The sequence below is a fragment of the Danio aesculapii genome, chromosome 4 (assembly GCF_903798145.1).
Source record: "Danio aesculapii chromosome 4, fDanAes4.1, whole genome shotgun sequence".
In the NCBI taxonomy this organism is placed as follows: domain Eukaryota; kingdom Metazoa; phylum Chordata; class Actinopteri; order Cypriniformes; family Danionidae; genus Danio; species Danio aesculapii.
In genome coordinates this window covers 40,250,526-40,269,377 of record NC_079438.1, presented here as the reverse complement: position 1 = coordinate 40,269,377, position 18,852 = coordinate 40,250,526, and the positions used below count along the sequence as shown (strand labels likewise).

The following is an 18,852-nucleotide window of genomic DNA, read 5'->3' as shown; positions in this document are numbered from 1 at the left end:
AGCTAATCCGTGTCCTGAAACACACCCCCTCTCCTGCTTTTACTTCTCATTCTAACAGAGGGAGCGATTCATTTGTGAACAAATCCCCGTTATGAATGATTCGTTCACTTAGCCATCAAGTTTCTAGCACCGCAGCATCGTGTTGTCATATTTCATTTACATTGTTTGCTGGTTTTATTCAACTTGCATAAACTTAGTATTTAGTGTGAGTTGGTGCTACTTTGCCTTAAGGTCAATGTAGTAAGTGACTGTATTATCATCAATAACCAAGCAAAAAGTTACAAACAACATACAAAGTTACATTGTAACATACAAAAACGTAAAAAAAGAAATGTTGTTACCTACGAAATGTTGTGCCTTTTTTGTGTTTTTTTTTTTTTGTTTGCTCGTTACTACACCTGTACACAGCGCAAAAGTCCAGCATCTTCACATTGGCTTTAGTCTTGACTAGTGCGGTTGAATGACATTTGTTCTGGAGCACTGTACAAATGTGGCGGCGCTATTGACACATGCACAGCATGCGTATGCGATATCTAGTGTTTATATCTATAATGTTGATCATTAGCTTAGCAATGTTAACGCAAATCTCCCATGTGGAGGTGCTTTGCACTTCATTAGCATATATTGATGCATCTTAGCTTATCAAATCACCCAGGATGGACATTAATTCTAGTTATAAACAGGACCTTAAAGTCCCCCACATGTCAGGAACCATCAACAAATACTTTACGATCAGGACATGATCCAATAACATCAAATCCATCCACCTAATTAGCAATACTATGCCATGCTATTATGCCAATGCAAGTAGCACTGATTCAGATTTCATCCGTCCTTTCTCACTTTCAATTTCTGCCCTCTCTAATAATAGATGAGTGGACAGCAGGGTAGGATGATCCCATTCATATTGATGAGGTCCATATATGCTGACTTAAATAAGGGGGCAGTGAAGGAGACATGAAGGATACCATCTGATCCACCTCTGCCCTGCAGGATATTCAATTTTCAGGCGAGACCAAAGTGTGTGCCAGTTTCTGAAACCTTTTGCATCTTTAATTTGAAATACGACAGCTGCAGTTTTGTGGGTCGGATCTCTGTTGCAGTTTACTTTACGAGCCTATAAACACACAGATATTCTCACAACCTGGTTCTTGGATCGTCATGGCATATTTTGTCCATCTATTAATGGAATTTAGGTTATCCTATTGAACGCAGCAGGGAGAAAGTAGGTTGAAGCTGTAAGTAGAAGCTGGGTCTAAGATGTACCTCTTGAGCAACAGGGAAGGTGACGTAAATTGGCACATTTAACGCCATATGTTGATAGATCTACTGAGACATGTTGCGTAACTCAACTCTTGGTCAGTTTAACTGTCGGTCTGTTTGTAGGAGGCGCCAGCTATGAGATTAAAGTGCTCCTATAACTAGTTCCTCCTCCCTTTGGAAGCAATTACAGGCAGGTACCAGACGGTTGGATGAGGGCCATTCGGCCATATCATACAAATCAGGAGGAGAAGGAGGAAGAGGAGAAAGAGGTTTTAATTTATCACAGAAGTGGGGTGGTATTCCTTATTTGTGGACAGGTATGCTTCTAATAGCTGGCCTCCATTATTCACATTCCCATAAACCTCACTCCCATCTGAGTCACAATACCAGTGTAACAGTTTCTGTGTTCTACTCTCAATCTTCAGTATCTTAAGATCAGCAAAGTAAGTTTTAATTGCATTGCTCCTATTACCTGAATCTCACTAATCCCCACTAAACCTTCCTCCTATATATGTGCACTTAATGCAGTTTAAAACACAGCCTCCAACATCAGTTGCCCGTAACCCTAAACCTTACTCCCATATGGGTCACGGCACCAATTAAACTCACTTAAACTTTGTGAGCTGACGTTTAAGCTGATGTCTTTGTGGGGATTTCACCATTAAGTCAAAGGTTTAGAATAATATAAGTTATACATTTTATGTCAACTAATTTCCTTTAAGAAATTAAATCGGGGAGCTTGTATGTGGTGCTATTTACTTAAGTTGATGGTCTCTCCATTATACTTGTCTCAAAAAGGGTTTCAAGTCTCAAGATAACAATCGGGTATAATTATTACAGGTGTGGATTACATAGAGGCTTGAATTTCATCAGAGCATTTTAATTACCTGTGTTCCTGAGAGTCGTGGAGCTAGCTGATGTTGTCAGTTCATAGTGTCGCTTTTGTGTTGTCAGATCAGCATTCTTCGCAGTGTCCTTATCGCCTTCCTCCCATGCAAAGCCTGATGGGAAAACAGAGCATACAAGGCTGAGAATGAAAGTTATGACTGAAAGAGCTGAAAAACAAGAACATTTCCTAACCCAGTTATGTCAAACAGATTTCTGCAGTATTCCGGGCCAGACTTCAGTGGCATCAGAGTTGGCATCTCATTGTGCAATTATGAAGACTTGACTTTCATGTTTGAATGCGCACAGCCAACTCCACTGTGACAGAGCTTCATTACAAATCAGAAACAGAAACCTTATCTTTGTGACCAAGCAGGATTATCAACTAATCCGAAAAACTTATCCATGAGAAAAAACTGGGTTGTGTTTCAAACCCTCACACACCTTACCAAGACTGAAAATGGACATGACACAATGAGGCCAAAGTGTTTAATATCTAGTCATCGGTCAAAGATTCCCACAGATCTTAATGAAACAGCTTGTTGTATTAACTGCCACACATCATGCCTCTAGATTTGTTACATTCTTTCTTAATAGACCTTGAGATGGATTGTTTACATTCTCAAATGTGTAACTATGCAGACGTTTGGACATACTTGTCTATATGGACTCTATGTATGGATGTGCAGCATCAGTGTGTACCCTACAGTAAGCTGAGGGTATAAACCTTTCACTGCCTATACAGAAAAAGAAAACATATGATGTTCAGAGTGTTTATCTTTCATTGTAACTGCATAATATCTGCATGATCCTGGTTCTTTTTGTATATTTTCAGCATGCTTGTTTCAGGTCTGATCACAGCAGATCTTCATTGTAGTGCTGAAACAAACTCTCATTAGCATGAATAATGAGCTATGCACCAAACCAAGCAGGAAGTCTACAGAAGGACAGTGTGTGTGCGCGCGTGTTTGTGCACAGCTCTACATATCCTCTCTTGGCAGGAATTCACTCAAGCAAACCATCAAGCATCACTTGGTCACCACTTGATTTCATCATTGTCTGTGAGAGAAAAATACAGGTCTATCTATTCAGCCAGGCAGCCAGCCTTCCATATATTTCTTTTATCTATCCATCCATCTGTATCTTAATCCATTCATCCCATTTGTATCTATCCATCTGTATCCATCCGTCCATTCACATAGATCCACAAATCAATAAAATATATTATCATCTGCATTCATGATATCCATGCATTAGTTTAAATCTACGCATGCCAATACATTCAGCTGTACTACATATAGGGTGGGTGTAAAGTAATTAGGCATCAAGAATGGGTAATTAAATACATACTTCTAAAACTTTTGTGGTTGAAACCTGTATTATTGACAAAATATGAAACCTTATTTACTGTCATCTACTTTATTTAGAGACTGTTTTATCATGACTTCATATATGGTATATATATGGGTATATATATGGGTATATATATATATATATATATATATATATATATATGGGTATATATATATATATATATATATATATATATATATATATATATATATATATATTCATTTGCTGTTGTATCATTCGTATCAATAGTAATAATCGTTACCTCAAAATCTTGTCTGTCTCTTCGCGGGTGATTTAGAGATTCAGACTCTTTCACCAGCTGTGTTCAAATGAAGCGTCAAACGTCCACTATCCCTCTCTGCCAGAGCCACAGATCCTCATTAGATGATAAGAAATGTTCTCTCAGTGCTAGTTATTCATCTAAGCAACCCTCTTTACCTTCATCATCCACCCCTCCTCCTCCTCTTTCCCTGCTCTCCATTAATAAAGATGGAATTAGATCAGAATTTGTAATTTTGACCCCTGCACAGTGTGACATATATCACATAATCTCTCTCATGAGGCGGAATGTGTATGTAAGAGACTGAGTGAGTGTGTGTTTGTCTGGGAGATTTTCAACACAATTCAGTGTGTTCAAGAGAAAAAAAAAAATAGCCCAGTCTGAATTTCATTAAAACAGGATTTTAGGGGCAACATCAGCAAACATTTTCTCTCCATTTGGATTTAGTAATGACAGTAATGAGCTGGTTAGTCTAGACATTTTGAATCATGGACACTATTGAAATTATAGTAAGTTAAATCCTTCTAGGGTATTGTTGTGAATGTGTGTTCTGTCCTCTGTATCCAAAACACAGCCGACAACATAGTACACTACACATTTCAGCTGTGTTGCCATGACAACAATCACGCTGTAACCAGTCTGAGAGTCATAACCTTGACAGCTGTTTAGTTGATGATCTGATACGCTACTGAAATAACTAGCATGCCAGCAATCACAAAGTGAAATGATTATTTGGTTGACCAAGAATGTCATTCACTCAAACCATGTTTGCTATTGGAATCTGCATTGCTTCCATGATAAGCATTTTTTTGTTTTTAAAAGTGATGTGAAGATGATTTGTGTTTTGGTAGACAATAGGTGGTGGCCACACTTTAAGCCAAAAGTCTATATAATCAAGGTTTTTTTTATACCTCATAAGCAAATGGTTCTCACAAAGGAAATTGGCAGGCAAATTTTACCTAAGCCTCTCCACCCCATTTCATTCCATTAAAATATTTGTTTCAAAATGAAATGCTAGGACTGTAATTTGTTAAAACAACTGTAATAAAGTGATTGTTAGACAATTTAAACTCATTTAGATTAAATGTATATGAATTCATTAATATTTTTATTTATAGTTTGCATTTGTAAAGTGCAATAATTATATGAATGACATTGTAATGACATTGTGTTCTGGAAACACATTACTGTAACACATAGTATTACTGTAATTATATTGCAAAGCATTAATCAGAACAAGCTATTCCCTTTTGTATGGGATGATACTAGTAAATAAATTTCAGAAAGAATAAAAAATCTTAAATGGAAAAATTTGGGAAAAATTTTATTGAATAGAATTTCTATTTTTATTTTACTGTATTATCTATAATCTACTATATACTGTAGTAATCAAAACAATTAGTTTCTACTTTTTAAGCTTTTACTTTTAAACTTTAACCAAAAAAAGTGTGTGTCTCATGACGCAGACTGTTTTCATATACTACACAGTCTGGTTTGCTTGTTTCCTCTATCTCTATTTCATCACTCCTCTCTTTGCTGTGTTATGTTCTGCTCTTTCCCAGTCTCCCATCCTCCTCCTCCTCTCAGTGTGGTAATTGACCTTACTCTGAGCTCCAGTGTGTTTCTGAGGTGGGGGATTTGCAATTTGTGGCTGCCTGCACCTCCAGAAGACAAGGTGACCCAAACATTAGTCAATAATTTGCTGTTTCTTACACACACACATACCTTGCCACAAAGTCGCAGTGCATGCTCTTTAAAATCAGAGCCATGTTACTATATGGCCTTGCATAGGCACATAGAAATCTTATTTGATCAAGTTGTTGCTAAATTTACTCTATTTAAAAAGTATCACAATGAATTTTTAATAAGGTCCAATTAACGTATGCTAGTGCAACTAAAATTAAGTACTTAGTAGCAACTTAATGTAACTAGTCATATATTAGTATTAGTAAAGTATAGTATTAGTGCTTAATTTCTAGACACTGAAATGTACCTTTAAGGTAACTATATGGACCTTTTAGGTACAAAAATTTATATTTTAAACAGACCAGTGACAACCTGTGTCCCTTTTTTCCCTCAGAGTGTGATATAGTATATATCAATCTTACTTGACATTAGTTAAAAAATGTAATTGTAAATTGTTTTATTATTTATCATTGTCTTTTAACATTAACAAATAGAACCAGTGTTAAGTGTTATCCTAATTTGTTTCTTAAATGCTTTAAATAGCTTTATTCTAATGAATGTCAGTAAAATGTTTATAGATTGGCTTACAATTTAAACAGGCTGTGCTAAATACAGCCTACTAATTATACAAATTTTACCTGAAAGGTCCATATACCTTAAAGGTACATATACCTAATTTCTAGATGCTAAAATGTACCTTTAAGGAGTCAATATGGACTTTTTAAGTACAAAAATGTACCTTTTTCTGAGATTGTAATATAGCACATATTAATGTTAATTGACGTCAGTTAAAATTTTATTGCACATTATTTATTATTTATTATTGACTTTTATATGTTTTTGGTTAATGTATTAGGAAAAATTGACATGTACAGAACATCAGTTAAGACTAATAAATGCTTTATAAATATTTTGCTATTATTTAACATTAACATAAAGAACAAATGTTAACTGTTATCACAATTGTTTCTAAAATGCTTACTTTAAAATAGCTTTCCTCTAATATATGTCAGCAAAAAGGTTTATAGGTTTATAGATTGGCTTACAATTTAAATATGCAGTGCTAAATACAGCATGAACACTTCATTCATTGAAATCTTTTCCTTTAATTGTGTGTTCATTTTCTGAACTATTTTAATGATTGAATTAAATTAGTAACAAAAATCATGACCAATGAAATTATTAAGTTTACATAATTTGAGAATAAAATTTTTTTTGGAAATTATTTTGAAATATTAAGCTGAAAAGTCTGTTTAAATATAACATTGAATTCTGTTTATCCTGTTCTGTTTATCCTATCCTCACAGACACAAGTGCATGTATGATTTGATTAAGTGTGAAGCACTACATTTGAATTATTCATTTAGAATTCACCTAATTCAATGACATTGTGTGTCTTACAACCAATTGCATTCTTCTGATTAAGTTCTTCCATTCTGTCTGCTGTTTCCGCATATATAAACCTTCGATACAATCAAAATTCTGTCAGAACCTCCAGATTTGCGGCACGTCACTGTTTAACAGTACTGTAATAAATCTCAGCGATAAACCAGGTGCCGTGGTTGGTAACAGCTCTCAACGCCTCATATCTATTCCTCAGCACTTCCGCCATCTGAAAAGATTCCACAAGTTTGGACGGAAAGGAAAAGAACAGAAGGCAAGGAAAAACATGTCTCCGGGAGCCAAGATAGCTTGAAAGAAAACATAAGACTGAAGAGCTAAATGAGACTTATGGCTGGGAGAAAAAAACAGACATGCCCAGTAAACGTCAGGAGAGGCCTATTACTGCGATTGAGGATAGATAGAGCGAATTGAGAAAAGGAGACTAAATGTTGAGAGAGGCATGCTCAGCATCTGTGAACAGGCGGTGCGGGAAAACATCGTCCCAGAGGATTCACTGGCTCTGCTGACTTTGCCATTGGAATACTGATCATATACCGCCCAACTGGCTACTTCTCTAGTGCAAATCCAATGCTTACTGTACACACTCTGTCTGTTTCACTGCTCCCTTAGCTGTAGAAATCAAACACAGCCTTGTCAATACTGGATAGCATGCTTAGCTAGCTCACATGCACCACTGCTATGTGTGTGGCATAGATATCTGGAGAGTTCTGTTGTGTGATCAGCTTAGAAGTCTATATTGATTCTTCTGGGTGGTATCTTGATCTTATACAGCTAGATTTTCTTTTTGATGATTTTAATTGTTCCAAACTTGGATGAAAATGGAGGATGGCAGCTATGATTTCAGTAACAATCTGTTGTGTTTTGGTACAACCCAATGATGTATAGATATAACTATAATGTTATTTGTTTAAGCCACATAATTAAAAGTTTTAAGTAATTATTTTTAAAAAGCAGTATATTATGATATTCTAGATTGAACCTATATCTCATAGGGTAATGAACAGAAACCAACTGTAATGGGGCAGAACCTGTTACAATCAGATGGATGACATTCCCTTCACTAAATATTGACAGCAGTTTGCATGTCTGAGGAACTCAGGGGCTAGTAATCAATTCATCAGCCTCATTGATTACACTGCTAACCCTTTATTGGTAATCAATGAGGCCTTGGCAACTCATTTAAAACTAATTTTCACCTTAAGCAGAGGTTGAACAATGAGAACCAATGAACAAAACCCTGCCTACTCATTAAAGGTCAAATTGTATCATCTTAAATCATATGCTTGGGTTGTAAGGATTAAACTTACCTCCTGCTGGCATGGTGGGAGTGGAATCTGGGCCAAAACCTTGTACATTTCCCATTTCTGTTGAACTTGTGGTCTGCTCTACCCATGTAAATCCATCCAGAGTCTTCTCAGTTGGCTCAAAAGTTGTCCATTCTGGTTTTGAGGCTGTATTTGTTGTCTCCAGTGTATTTTGTCTAGAGGTGACAGTGGTCAGATGATCAGTAGATACTTCCGGCTTGGGATCTGCTAGTGTTACGAAATGTGTGGTTTGAAATGAAATCTCTGTTAGTTCTGATGTTGTTGATGGCGTGTCTGTGGGTTTGATTTGGTCAGTGTAAGAGTTCATGGTTTCCGTAACCATTCTCAATGTACCATTCTGAGTGATGCTGGTACTCTGAGCAGTGGATAGAGTGTATGTTTGTGTTTCTGGTCTAGTAATCTGAGGAGATGTTGTTTGTGGTGTTTTCGATGTGCTTTGGCCATTATTCGGAGGCCAGAGATCAAGATCATAGCTATGATCGAGGATGGAAGGAGGTGGCTCAGAGCTTTGTAATTGCGGTTTGTTCCTGAGTAAGTGATCTGTTGGCAGTTTCACTGATTTTAAAGGCAGCAGGGTGCCTATCTGGACAGTGCTGCTTTGAAGCTCCTCTATTGTGGTTGCAGTCGGCTGGTATTTTAGGGTGGTTAAGTCCTCTGAAGATAGAGTATAGTCTTGTGTAGTTGCTTCTGGAAGGGTCAAGCTCAACTTTGTTCCCGCAGACTCTCTATCCCTGTTGAAAATATTGAATGATCCCAAACCAAGTGATGGAGGTTTCCAGTTTGGCAAGTAGGGCAGCCCCCAACCTTTGGAGTCTGCCTTGGTTTGGGCTGTTGGTTTTGGCCCATTCCCACTGAAAAACCCATTGACTGAGCTGAAGAGAGAGAAGACCACAAGAGTCCTGTACAGAAGCAGCATTCTGCCCCTCTAATGTCGTCACGGGCCACTGCTCACATGGTGTCTGACTTCCAGAGGAATGCCCACCAGGTGCACCGGACTTTGGCAGCAAATAACCTAAAGCAGAGACACAAAACACATGAAGGGCTTCTCAGTCAGGTACAGTAAGTTGGATTATAGAGTTTTTTCCATTGCACATTTACAGTATTTGGACCAGTTCAGGTCTCAAGTTTAGTAGTCTCATACCAACCCTACTTCCTTCTGTTGTGGCCTCAACTCCCCATTGACAGAGCAATTATAGAGGCAGGGCTCTTTAAGAATACTAATGGGAGACTAGAGGTTCCTTTGTGGCTGGGTATGTATATATGGGGGTGGTGTAGTAGGACGTATGGGGGCCCAGTTTCTTTGTGGAGCTGTGGGCTAATTTTGGAGTATAAAGCTGATGGCCTGTAGCCTCAGTGAGAGGAGGTGAATATGATGGAATTTCACTTGGAATGGAGTGAGACTTGGATGTTTTTTTTCTTTCTTTGCCACCCCCGCATCCCTCTCTCTCTCTCTTATGCAATTGATTTGTTCTCGAGACTGCAATAAACTCTCTACTCTCCCACTGGGAATAGCATTGGTTGTTTTTGGTCAGTAAATAGCAGGATAAGTATTTTGAAATTCTCTTTCATTTCCTTTCTTTCTGTAACCCAATTGTGTCTTATCCATCTCCCGATGCCATCTGTATCACAGAAATGGCCTCCCTCAGAGTCTTTTTAAAGGCTGAACTCCTTCTCATGGCTAAATGATGTTTGCTTACTAGATTAGATCAACTAACTGGCTCAGGATAATGGGTTGAAAAGAGATGGATGGATTTCAGGTTTGTCTTTGTGAGAAAATGTAAAAATCAGTTACAATCTATAGATGCACATCAACCTTTGTGATCATTTATTGATTATTGGTTCCAGGGTAATTAAACAATTAAGAGTCAAAAGGCATCTAAGCAGCCCTTTCATGCCAGTTTAAAAGCTGGATAGGTGATTGGTTCTTCACACCCTAATAGCAGTCATTAAGTTAAGTGGTCTAAATATATTTTTATATAATTTCTAGCATAAATGGGAGGCCTAAGAAAAATGATTTAAATGATCTGTAGCAATCACAGCTAGCTTGCAATTGCTAGCCTTTCCCAAAATTCCCAAACATTACTTAAATAGCTCGTGCCAAAACCTAAAAAGCTAACAGCAAATTTACAAACATGAATGCATTTCAGATTGTCCAGAATTCTTTATAAAATATAAGTTTCCGGTGTCCTGTCCTGTTTTATCATACCCATCAATTTATGCTACCAACACTGTATATGAATGGTTCTAAGGTTGGGTTAGAGATTACAGTAGGTAGGTTAGATCAATATTACAGCTTCATGTCACAAAATTTGATGGGTAGCATATTGCATCATCAAAATGTGCTACCTACTTTTTGAATGGGACGTAGGACAATCTGACAAGGTAGGACAAATCGACGGAACTCTGGTCACATGATGTATGCATTGGCGCAAATAGATAGGGAGGAAATGTAAGTTATATTGTTAATCAAAATGGCACTTATGCTTATTTTAAATGCTGAAAACTATATTAAGATTGTTAAACCAACATATAAAAGCATGTCTTTATGTGACAAGAATCTTGTGCTCCAGACTCTTCGCAGAGACTGTACAGTAGAGGTAATGACATTGTACATATTTCCATTCAAGATTGTGTATTTTCCAGAGCCACAGAAATTTATTAGCTTTGTATATACGTGTTTTTTGCTATACGTGTGCAAGTAGCTGTTGACTTGCATTTAATGAATCAAAAATGACAACATTTCAATTAAAATGTATGTTTAACTGATGGAAAAGGGGTAAGTAAATCAACACAAACTTTTGATTGTTGGTTATCCTTCTGGTAAAATGTGGAAGTTAATTTGATGCGCAAACTCACAGTGCTTCATGGGTGTTCTCTAGCTGTTAAGTGTACATTGGTTGTACGCGTGTTATTGCGGTGCGTCATGGGATTGATTGAGTGCACTTCAGAACAACCACTATGGCTTCAAACACCTCTACAAATGTCTTCTTTTTCAAAAAGGGGACATCTTAAGGGTAGAGGGGGCCATTTCAGATACAACCATAGTCATTATGGTCATCACTAGTCATACGGTTTACTTGTTACCACACACCACCTGTTCTGAGTGAAGAGAGTCCCGTCTTCAACAACATCACCATTAAACCCAGCATTACTAAAAGCATGATTTATCAAACCATTTATCAGACGCTATACACTTTGCTTTCTCTGCCTACACTTTTGTCTTTCACACCTTCTGAAACGTTTTATTTCACAGGAACAGTTGTATCGGTGCTAAATGCCTCAGTAAGTCAGACCCCACAGGAGCTTGTTAAACAGCATCACAGACGCTGTTGTGTGGATCTGTCAGAGTCTGTGCCAAACCGGAAACCTAAATGACTGTATAGCGTCAAGCTTTACTATTAAACCCCCTTTCTTCTTTCCCCATCTCTATCCATTTCTCTCACCCTCTTTCATTGTCATTTTGTTCCACCATGCGTGGCAAAGAAAGGGCCTGCCAGTGCAGGATGTAATCGCTCAAGCTGAAAAAGGGAAAAAGAGAGAGCTACTTCTGATTTAACATTACACATTTGGTCCTCGTCTAAAAATGTAGTCTTTCCTTCATAACAAAGCTCCTGGATCACACAATCCTCCAAAGCAAAAACATAATTCTTACACTCATAATATGGATCATTAAAATTGTCACAATTTAAATTTTTTAATTCTTTACTTAAATTTTTTGTTAACTGGTATAAAAGATCCAGAATTTGCATTGGATAAACACCAAAAGTATTATTATTATTAATGATATCATCATCATTATTATTATCATTATTATTATTATTATTATTATTATTATTATTATTATTATTATTATTATTATTATTATTATTATTAATGCCCTGTAAAACCCAGCAGTCAACTTTATCAAATGAAATGGGTTAACTCAAGATTGACTGAAAGTTAATTATACTCGTTTGAAAAGAGTTTTGAACTCCGTATTGAAGGAAATTAGTTAATTAAATACCTCATTACTTCAACTTAAATGGAGTAAGTTCACAGTACTCATATAGATAATTTTTTTTTAACTCAAATGGTTTGTAGCAACCACTTTCCTTAAACGATTTGAGTTGCCTTAACTTATTGGGTTTTACAGTTCTCAGTTGGTTTGAGTTCTCTTCATTTTTTGGGTTTTACTATGCTCAAATTGCTTTATTTACTCAAATGAAGTAAGTTCACAGTACTCCTTAGGATTAGTTTTTAAACTTAAATGGCTTGTTGCAATCGGTTTCCTCAAATGGTTTGAGTTACCTTAACTTTTTGGGTTCTACAGTGTAATAATAATAATAATAATAATAATAATAATAATAATAAATGTTTATCTATCTATCTATCTATCTATCTATCTATCTATCTATCTATCTATCTATCTATCTATCTATCTACACACACACACACACACACACGCACGCATGCACGCACACACGCACACACGCACACACGCACACACGCACACACGCACACACGCACACACGCACACACACACACAAACTAATGCTTATTCCAAAATATTTCCCTTTACTTTACATTAATATAGTATTTTAAATGTGAAACACATGGTTTTATTGGATCTTTTGTTTTAGCTGTTATATACTGTAATGAGTTTAGTGCAGCATATTATTTACAGTAAATAACTGAACTATTCTGCCACATATGATTCTCATTGACAGCTTTATTGATCACTAAGATATGATTGACTAAGATTTAAGTTTTTTTTAAATTGCAAAAATAGCTTAAATGTAGCTAAGCTACTTTTGCCATGTAGCTTTTAGCTTAGCTTGTTACATTTCCCAGGGTGTAGATCTTAGTGTAGTTAAGCTACATTTTAAGTAGAGTAGCTAGTACTTAGCTTACTACATTTTTCAAGTAGCTTGCCCAACACTGCTTAGCAGTAAATGAATGTGCAGTTTTTGATATTGAAATAATTTATGACTTTTACATCATACATGCCTGTTTATATTGACCACATGTTTTATATACATTTTTATAATATTATTAGAATTATATGGTTAGCTAAATTTTATCATGTTTATTTACTTCCAGTTGTTACCAACCATCATTTATACACTTAATTTCTGATCCAATGTAATAAATTGTAAAGCTATCAAGATAAGACAAAAAAATCATGTCAGTAAAGTTTGTGTTATTTTAACTTTTTGAAGTTAAACAGGTTTCAACAAATTTTTTAAGTTACACAAAGTTAACTTAGGGGCGTCACGGTAGCGCAGGGGGTAGTACAATCACCTCACAGCAAGAAGGTCGCTGGTTCGAGTCCTGGCTGGGTCAGTTGGCATTTCTGGTGTTCACGTGGGTTTTCTCCGGGTGCTCCAATTTCGCCCACAGGTCCAAAGACATGTGGTATAGGTGAATTGGATAGGCTAAATTGTCTGTAGTGTATGTGTGTGAATGAGTGTGTATGGATGTTTCCCATTGATGGGTTGCAGCTGGAAGGGCATCTGCTGCGTAAAACATATGCTGGATAAGTTGGTGGTTTATTCCGCTGTGGTTGCCCCTGATTAATAAAGAAACTAAGCCGAAAAGAAAATGAATGAATGAATTCAAGTTAACTTAATATTTTTAGTCATTAAGATTAATGTAAGTTGAGATGACTAGAACAGTTAATTTGAGTCAACTAAAAAAAGTTTAGTCCGCAAGAATGTTTTACAATGTACATTTAATGGTTAAACTTGATTCTTCAAAAGAACTAAAAAATCCATATAAGAGAAAGTGGTTTCATTCAAATCTTCAAAAGAAACAATCTTATTATACGATAACGGATTTAATTTAGGTTTTCATTCATGTATAAAACCAACACACAAGGACAAATCTCATTGGTTCTTGCAGAAAGACATTCATTTTTCATGATCATATTGAAGACATTCATGATCATATTGAAGCATCAGAGATTTTGTTCAATATGTTTTCAAAGGGAGCACAGAAATCATTCAGATTTGATTAAAAATATCTTCATTTGCTTCCTAAAGATAAAAATTAACCTGAGTCGATCAGAGTAAAAATCCCACTTAATCAAAAGAAGAAAAGACCTGAATGAAGCCATCAGGGATCTGTAAGGTTGTAAGATCGGAGTCGGGTCAAAGTCTCCTTCACACACTATACTGTACACATGTGTAAAGGTGGTCTAGCACTGAAGATCTTCTTAAATGTTGACAGATCGTTATGATATCAATTACTTTAACAGTCCTCTAGACGTGCATGACGGCTGTGGGAATCACTGGCTCGCGCCTTTGATTTATTCACCAAACCGTTCAGGCTCTTATCATACAGACAATATGGGGGAAGGGATATTTATGACCTGCAGCCATAAAAAAAACACACAAATGCCAATAAAGGGGTTTTCCTTTAAACACAGTCTAAAGGTTTTTAGAGGCAGCGAAAGTCATTAGCTTAACCTTAACCTCGAATTAACCCAACCATGAACCAGAGCAGGCATGGTCTTTTGCATCATGACCTAAATGCAGCATAGACCTAACATACAAAGTCTCAGACAATTTAGCGCTGGTTAACCAAAACATAAAAACAGAAATACAACCTAGATCTAAACTACAAAGCGTTTTAACAATAAAATAGCTTAAACAAGGATTTAAGGGATTTGAGGCTACACAGGAAAAAAAAAAAGTGTAAACATTTTTTGGACAACTTAAATTTCAGAAAATTGGCAAGTAATGCTTTAAATTAAACATGATTTTATGAAGTAACTTTTATTTTAAAAAATGTAAAAAACTTGTTTTTGTGTGCACTTAGCTGAAAACATCCCCATGTTAACAAAATTACAGTATTTGAATGTTTTTCTTATTTTTTATTATATACATATTTCATATACAAGATGTCTCGTTTTGTGTCCACAAAGTACATTTTCTAAAGTAATAGTATACATTAAAAGCACACTGAATTTACTAAAATGTTAAATAACAAATTAAGTAATATTCCACTGCTATTCATCCTAACTTTGTTTATGCAAAAAAGAAATAACAATTATCTACATTTTACTTTAATGAAATAAATAAAAGCAGTAATTCATTCATTCATTTTCCTTCAGCTTAGTCCCTTTATTCATCAGGGGTCACCACAGCGGATTGAACCGCCAACTTATCCAGCATATTTTTTACACAGCAGATGCCCTTTAATCTGCAACAGTACTGGGAAACATTAATACACACTCATCCATATTCATACACTCTGGCCACTATTTCTTTGGGCTGTGGGGGAAACCAGAGGACCACCCATGTGAACATGGGGAGAACATGCAACCTCCATACAGAAACGTCAACTGGCCCAGCCGGGGCTCAAACCAGCGTCCTTTTTGCTGTGATGCAACAGTGCTAACCACTGTGTCACCCCGAAAGCAATAATTGATCTTTCAAAATGTTATTGTATTTTAAATGATAAAAAACCTTGCTTACGATTATGAAAATCTAGTGGTTTAAGGGATTTACAATAATTTAAAAACACTAAAAAACTACTTTCTTAAAATGAGCTGAATTGTCACAATGCTTGAGTTTTTTGGCACAGCTTTATTGTTTCATGTTAATTCCACTTAAATTTGTAAAAAAAAATAAAATAAATTAAGTTAACTTTGTGTTGGGAAAACATGAAGGAATTGTGTAGATTTATTTTACAGTGCATTTGACTATTATTCTGCAATATTTAAAATATATTAGTATGTTAACTAATTATTATTATAAATATGCTTAACAAGATTTTGGGGAGTAAAAACTATGGCTACACTGAATGACATATTAGTGGGTGTCTTATACTTACTACTACTACTACTATTATTATTATTATTATTATTATTATTATTATTATTATTATTATTATTATTATTAATTTTATTTTTAAAGTGAAACATCTGTTGAGCTGATCTTATCAATTTGAATCCCCAATTAAACTGTAAATCGCACAGATGAACAAAACAACAACATCACACCTCCGTTTTGCAGTCTCTCCATTATAGTAACTACAGTACATGAGTAATAATTATATAACCTTATATTCATATACAAAAATATATTCCATATTATAACAATTAGGCATATTTACATTTAATTGAAATATATTTTAGTTTAATAAGCAATTTACATTTGCATTATTATTATTATAAGAATGCAAGCCATTTTATGTCCATTTGTGTCCATGTTAAGTTGCATTTACAAAAGTGTTTGTAAATGTATTAAAAGGATATTAAATGCCAGAAAAAGTCTTCTCTGATGTTTCAAATAGGTAAAAATATCAAATATATTGGTGAAATCATGTTCCGGTGTCATTCAGAATTATTATTATTAATTTTATTTTTAAAAGTGAAACATCTGTAGAGATGATCTTATCAATTTGAATCCCCCATTAAACTGTGCAACGAACAGTACGTGGTGAATTAAAAACAATAAAATCAAACCCACATCCAGCATCGTTTTATCAGAACACCCTAAATCACCCCAAATCGACTGATTTGATGGAGAGCCGAACGTGTTGTTATTTTACATACCTCCTCCCCTTCCCTTACACTGAAAATGCTGAACTCAATAATGTTGACTCCATGTACACACTCATTTTCCACAACAGTGGCTCTCATGTGCCGTCACACTGTTCATTAACATGGCGTTATCATGCTGCAGGCCTGTATGGATCAATCCACGCATGTTTACACTACATATGCATATAAATTGATGAATATAATGTCCTGATTATGATTTTGTTTCGCACCCAGCCTTTAAATATCAATGCTGGGTGATTTAATCTATCCTCTGCTCGCAGGAGGATAAAAATATTCACAAACATGTTGATTTGTGATGTTTATGGATCAAAATCTGTATACATTTCAGACATCATCAACGCATTCCTTAGCAACCTGTTGACCTTTTTGACCATAAACACTTCAGCAAATTCATTTCCAAATGTTGCAAACGTTTTTCACCATCTTGGCACATCCATGATATTTCTCCTCAGGAGGACTTGATTACACTTGGCTGTGAAAACGTGATTAATGACCTGTCAAGCTAATGTTTTTGTGGGCTTTTCTCTGAAAGCATCCGGATCACCTGATTATCTGAAAACGCACGGGCTGCTATACACCGGCTGCCTTTACCATGGTTACTGAAACAGCAGCCGAATGCATCCGAATCTGCCAGATTTTCCCTCACCACACATATGTGAATGTGTGAAGGGGTATGACATTGTTCACAGTCACCCGGTATAGCGCAGCATAGAGCAAATACAGATGTTTATAGACCTGACACACACGTTTCACACTGAGACTGTCACATTTATACACCGACATAAGGATATTCAGCCATCTGCAGTGAGGCTGTAGCTTCTGCATTCCTTTGCAAGATGAAGGAGAGAATAATAAACTTACCCTTTCTCCCCGAGGAGAAGAAGAAAACAAATCCAGAAGAGCCACCAGCACTGTACTGCAGGAGAACGAGATCTGTCTCTGTGCGCGTGTGTGTGGGAGAGAGATCGGTTTTGCTCTCTCTCTCTCACTTGTTCTCTCTCCTCCCCTCGTTCTCTCGGCTGCATCAGTAGTCTAGTGGCGGATTCAGATGCACAATATCTGGTCACACCTCGCTGAGCATATTGTTAAAGAGTAGAGGGCAAGCACCCTACAGCAGGCAGTCGTCAAAGAATTAGGCAACCTACACAGAAGAAAAAATATACATGGTCAAAAACACACAATGAATGCATAAAAACCTACATGTGGCATATACTACTATTTACATTTGTTTATTCCCCCCATAATTTTTTAAATAAGCTTTTGGCAATATGAGTGCAAAAATAAGTTTGTTGTATAATATAATATAATATAATATAATATAATATAATATAATATAATATAATATAATATAATATAATATAATATAATATAATATAATATAATATAATATAATATAATAATATAATATAATGTAATGTAAATGTAATATAAAATAATATAACATAACATAACATAACATAATATAATATAATATAATATAATATAATATAATATAATATAATATAACATAACATAACAACATAATAAAATAAAATATAATATAATATAATATAATATAGTATAATATAATATAAAATAAAATAAAATAATATAATATAATATAATATAATATAATATAATATAATATAATATAATATAATATAATATAATATAATATAATATAATATAATATAGGGGCGAGGCAGTGGCGCAGTAGGTAGTGCTGTCGCCTCACAGCAAGAAGGTCGCTGGTTCGAGCCTCGGCTCAGTTGGCGTTTCTGTGTGGAGTTTGCATGTTCTCCCTGCGTTCGCGTGGGTTTCCGCCGGGTGCTCCGGTTTCCCCCACAGTCCAAAGACATGCGGTATAGGTGAATTGGGTAGGCTAAATTGCCTGTAGTGTGTGTGAATGAGTGTGTGTGGATGTTTCCCAGAGATGGGTTGCGGCTTGAAGGGCATCCGCAGCGTAAAAACGTGCTAGATAAGTTGGCGGTTCATTCCGCTGTGGGACCCCCAGATTAATAAAGGACTAAGCTGAAAAGAAAATGAATGAATAATTCATTATAATATAATTCATTATAAAATAATATAATATAATATAATATAATATAATATAATATAATATAATATAA

The 18,852-nt window shown here is 35.6% G+C and overlaps 1 protein-coding gene across 1 annotated transcript in view; it reads right to left on the bottom strand.

Moving 5' to 3' along the window:
• The window catches only part of prrt4b (proline rich transmembrane protein 4b), a 31,350-nt gene extending 13,608 nt beyond the window's left edge, over positions 1–17,742 (bottom strand). The window contains exons 1-3 of the mRNA XM_056455629.1: positions 17,606–17,742; positions 8,179–9,208; positions 2,151–2,264 (exon numbers count right to left, since the gene is read on the bottom strand). Of these exons, the coding sequence (XP_056311604.1) occupies positions 2,151–2,264; positions 8,179–9,112 (1,048 nt within the window). The 5' untranslated portion in view covers positions 9,113–9,208; positions 17,606–17,742. The remainder of the gene's footprint in view (positions 1–2,150; positions 2,265–8,178; positions 9,209–17,605) is intronic.
• Between the last annotated feature and the right edge of the window lie 1,110 nt (positions 17,743–18,852).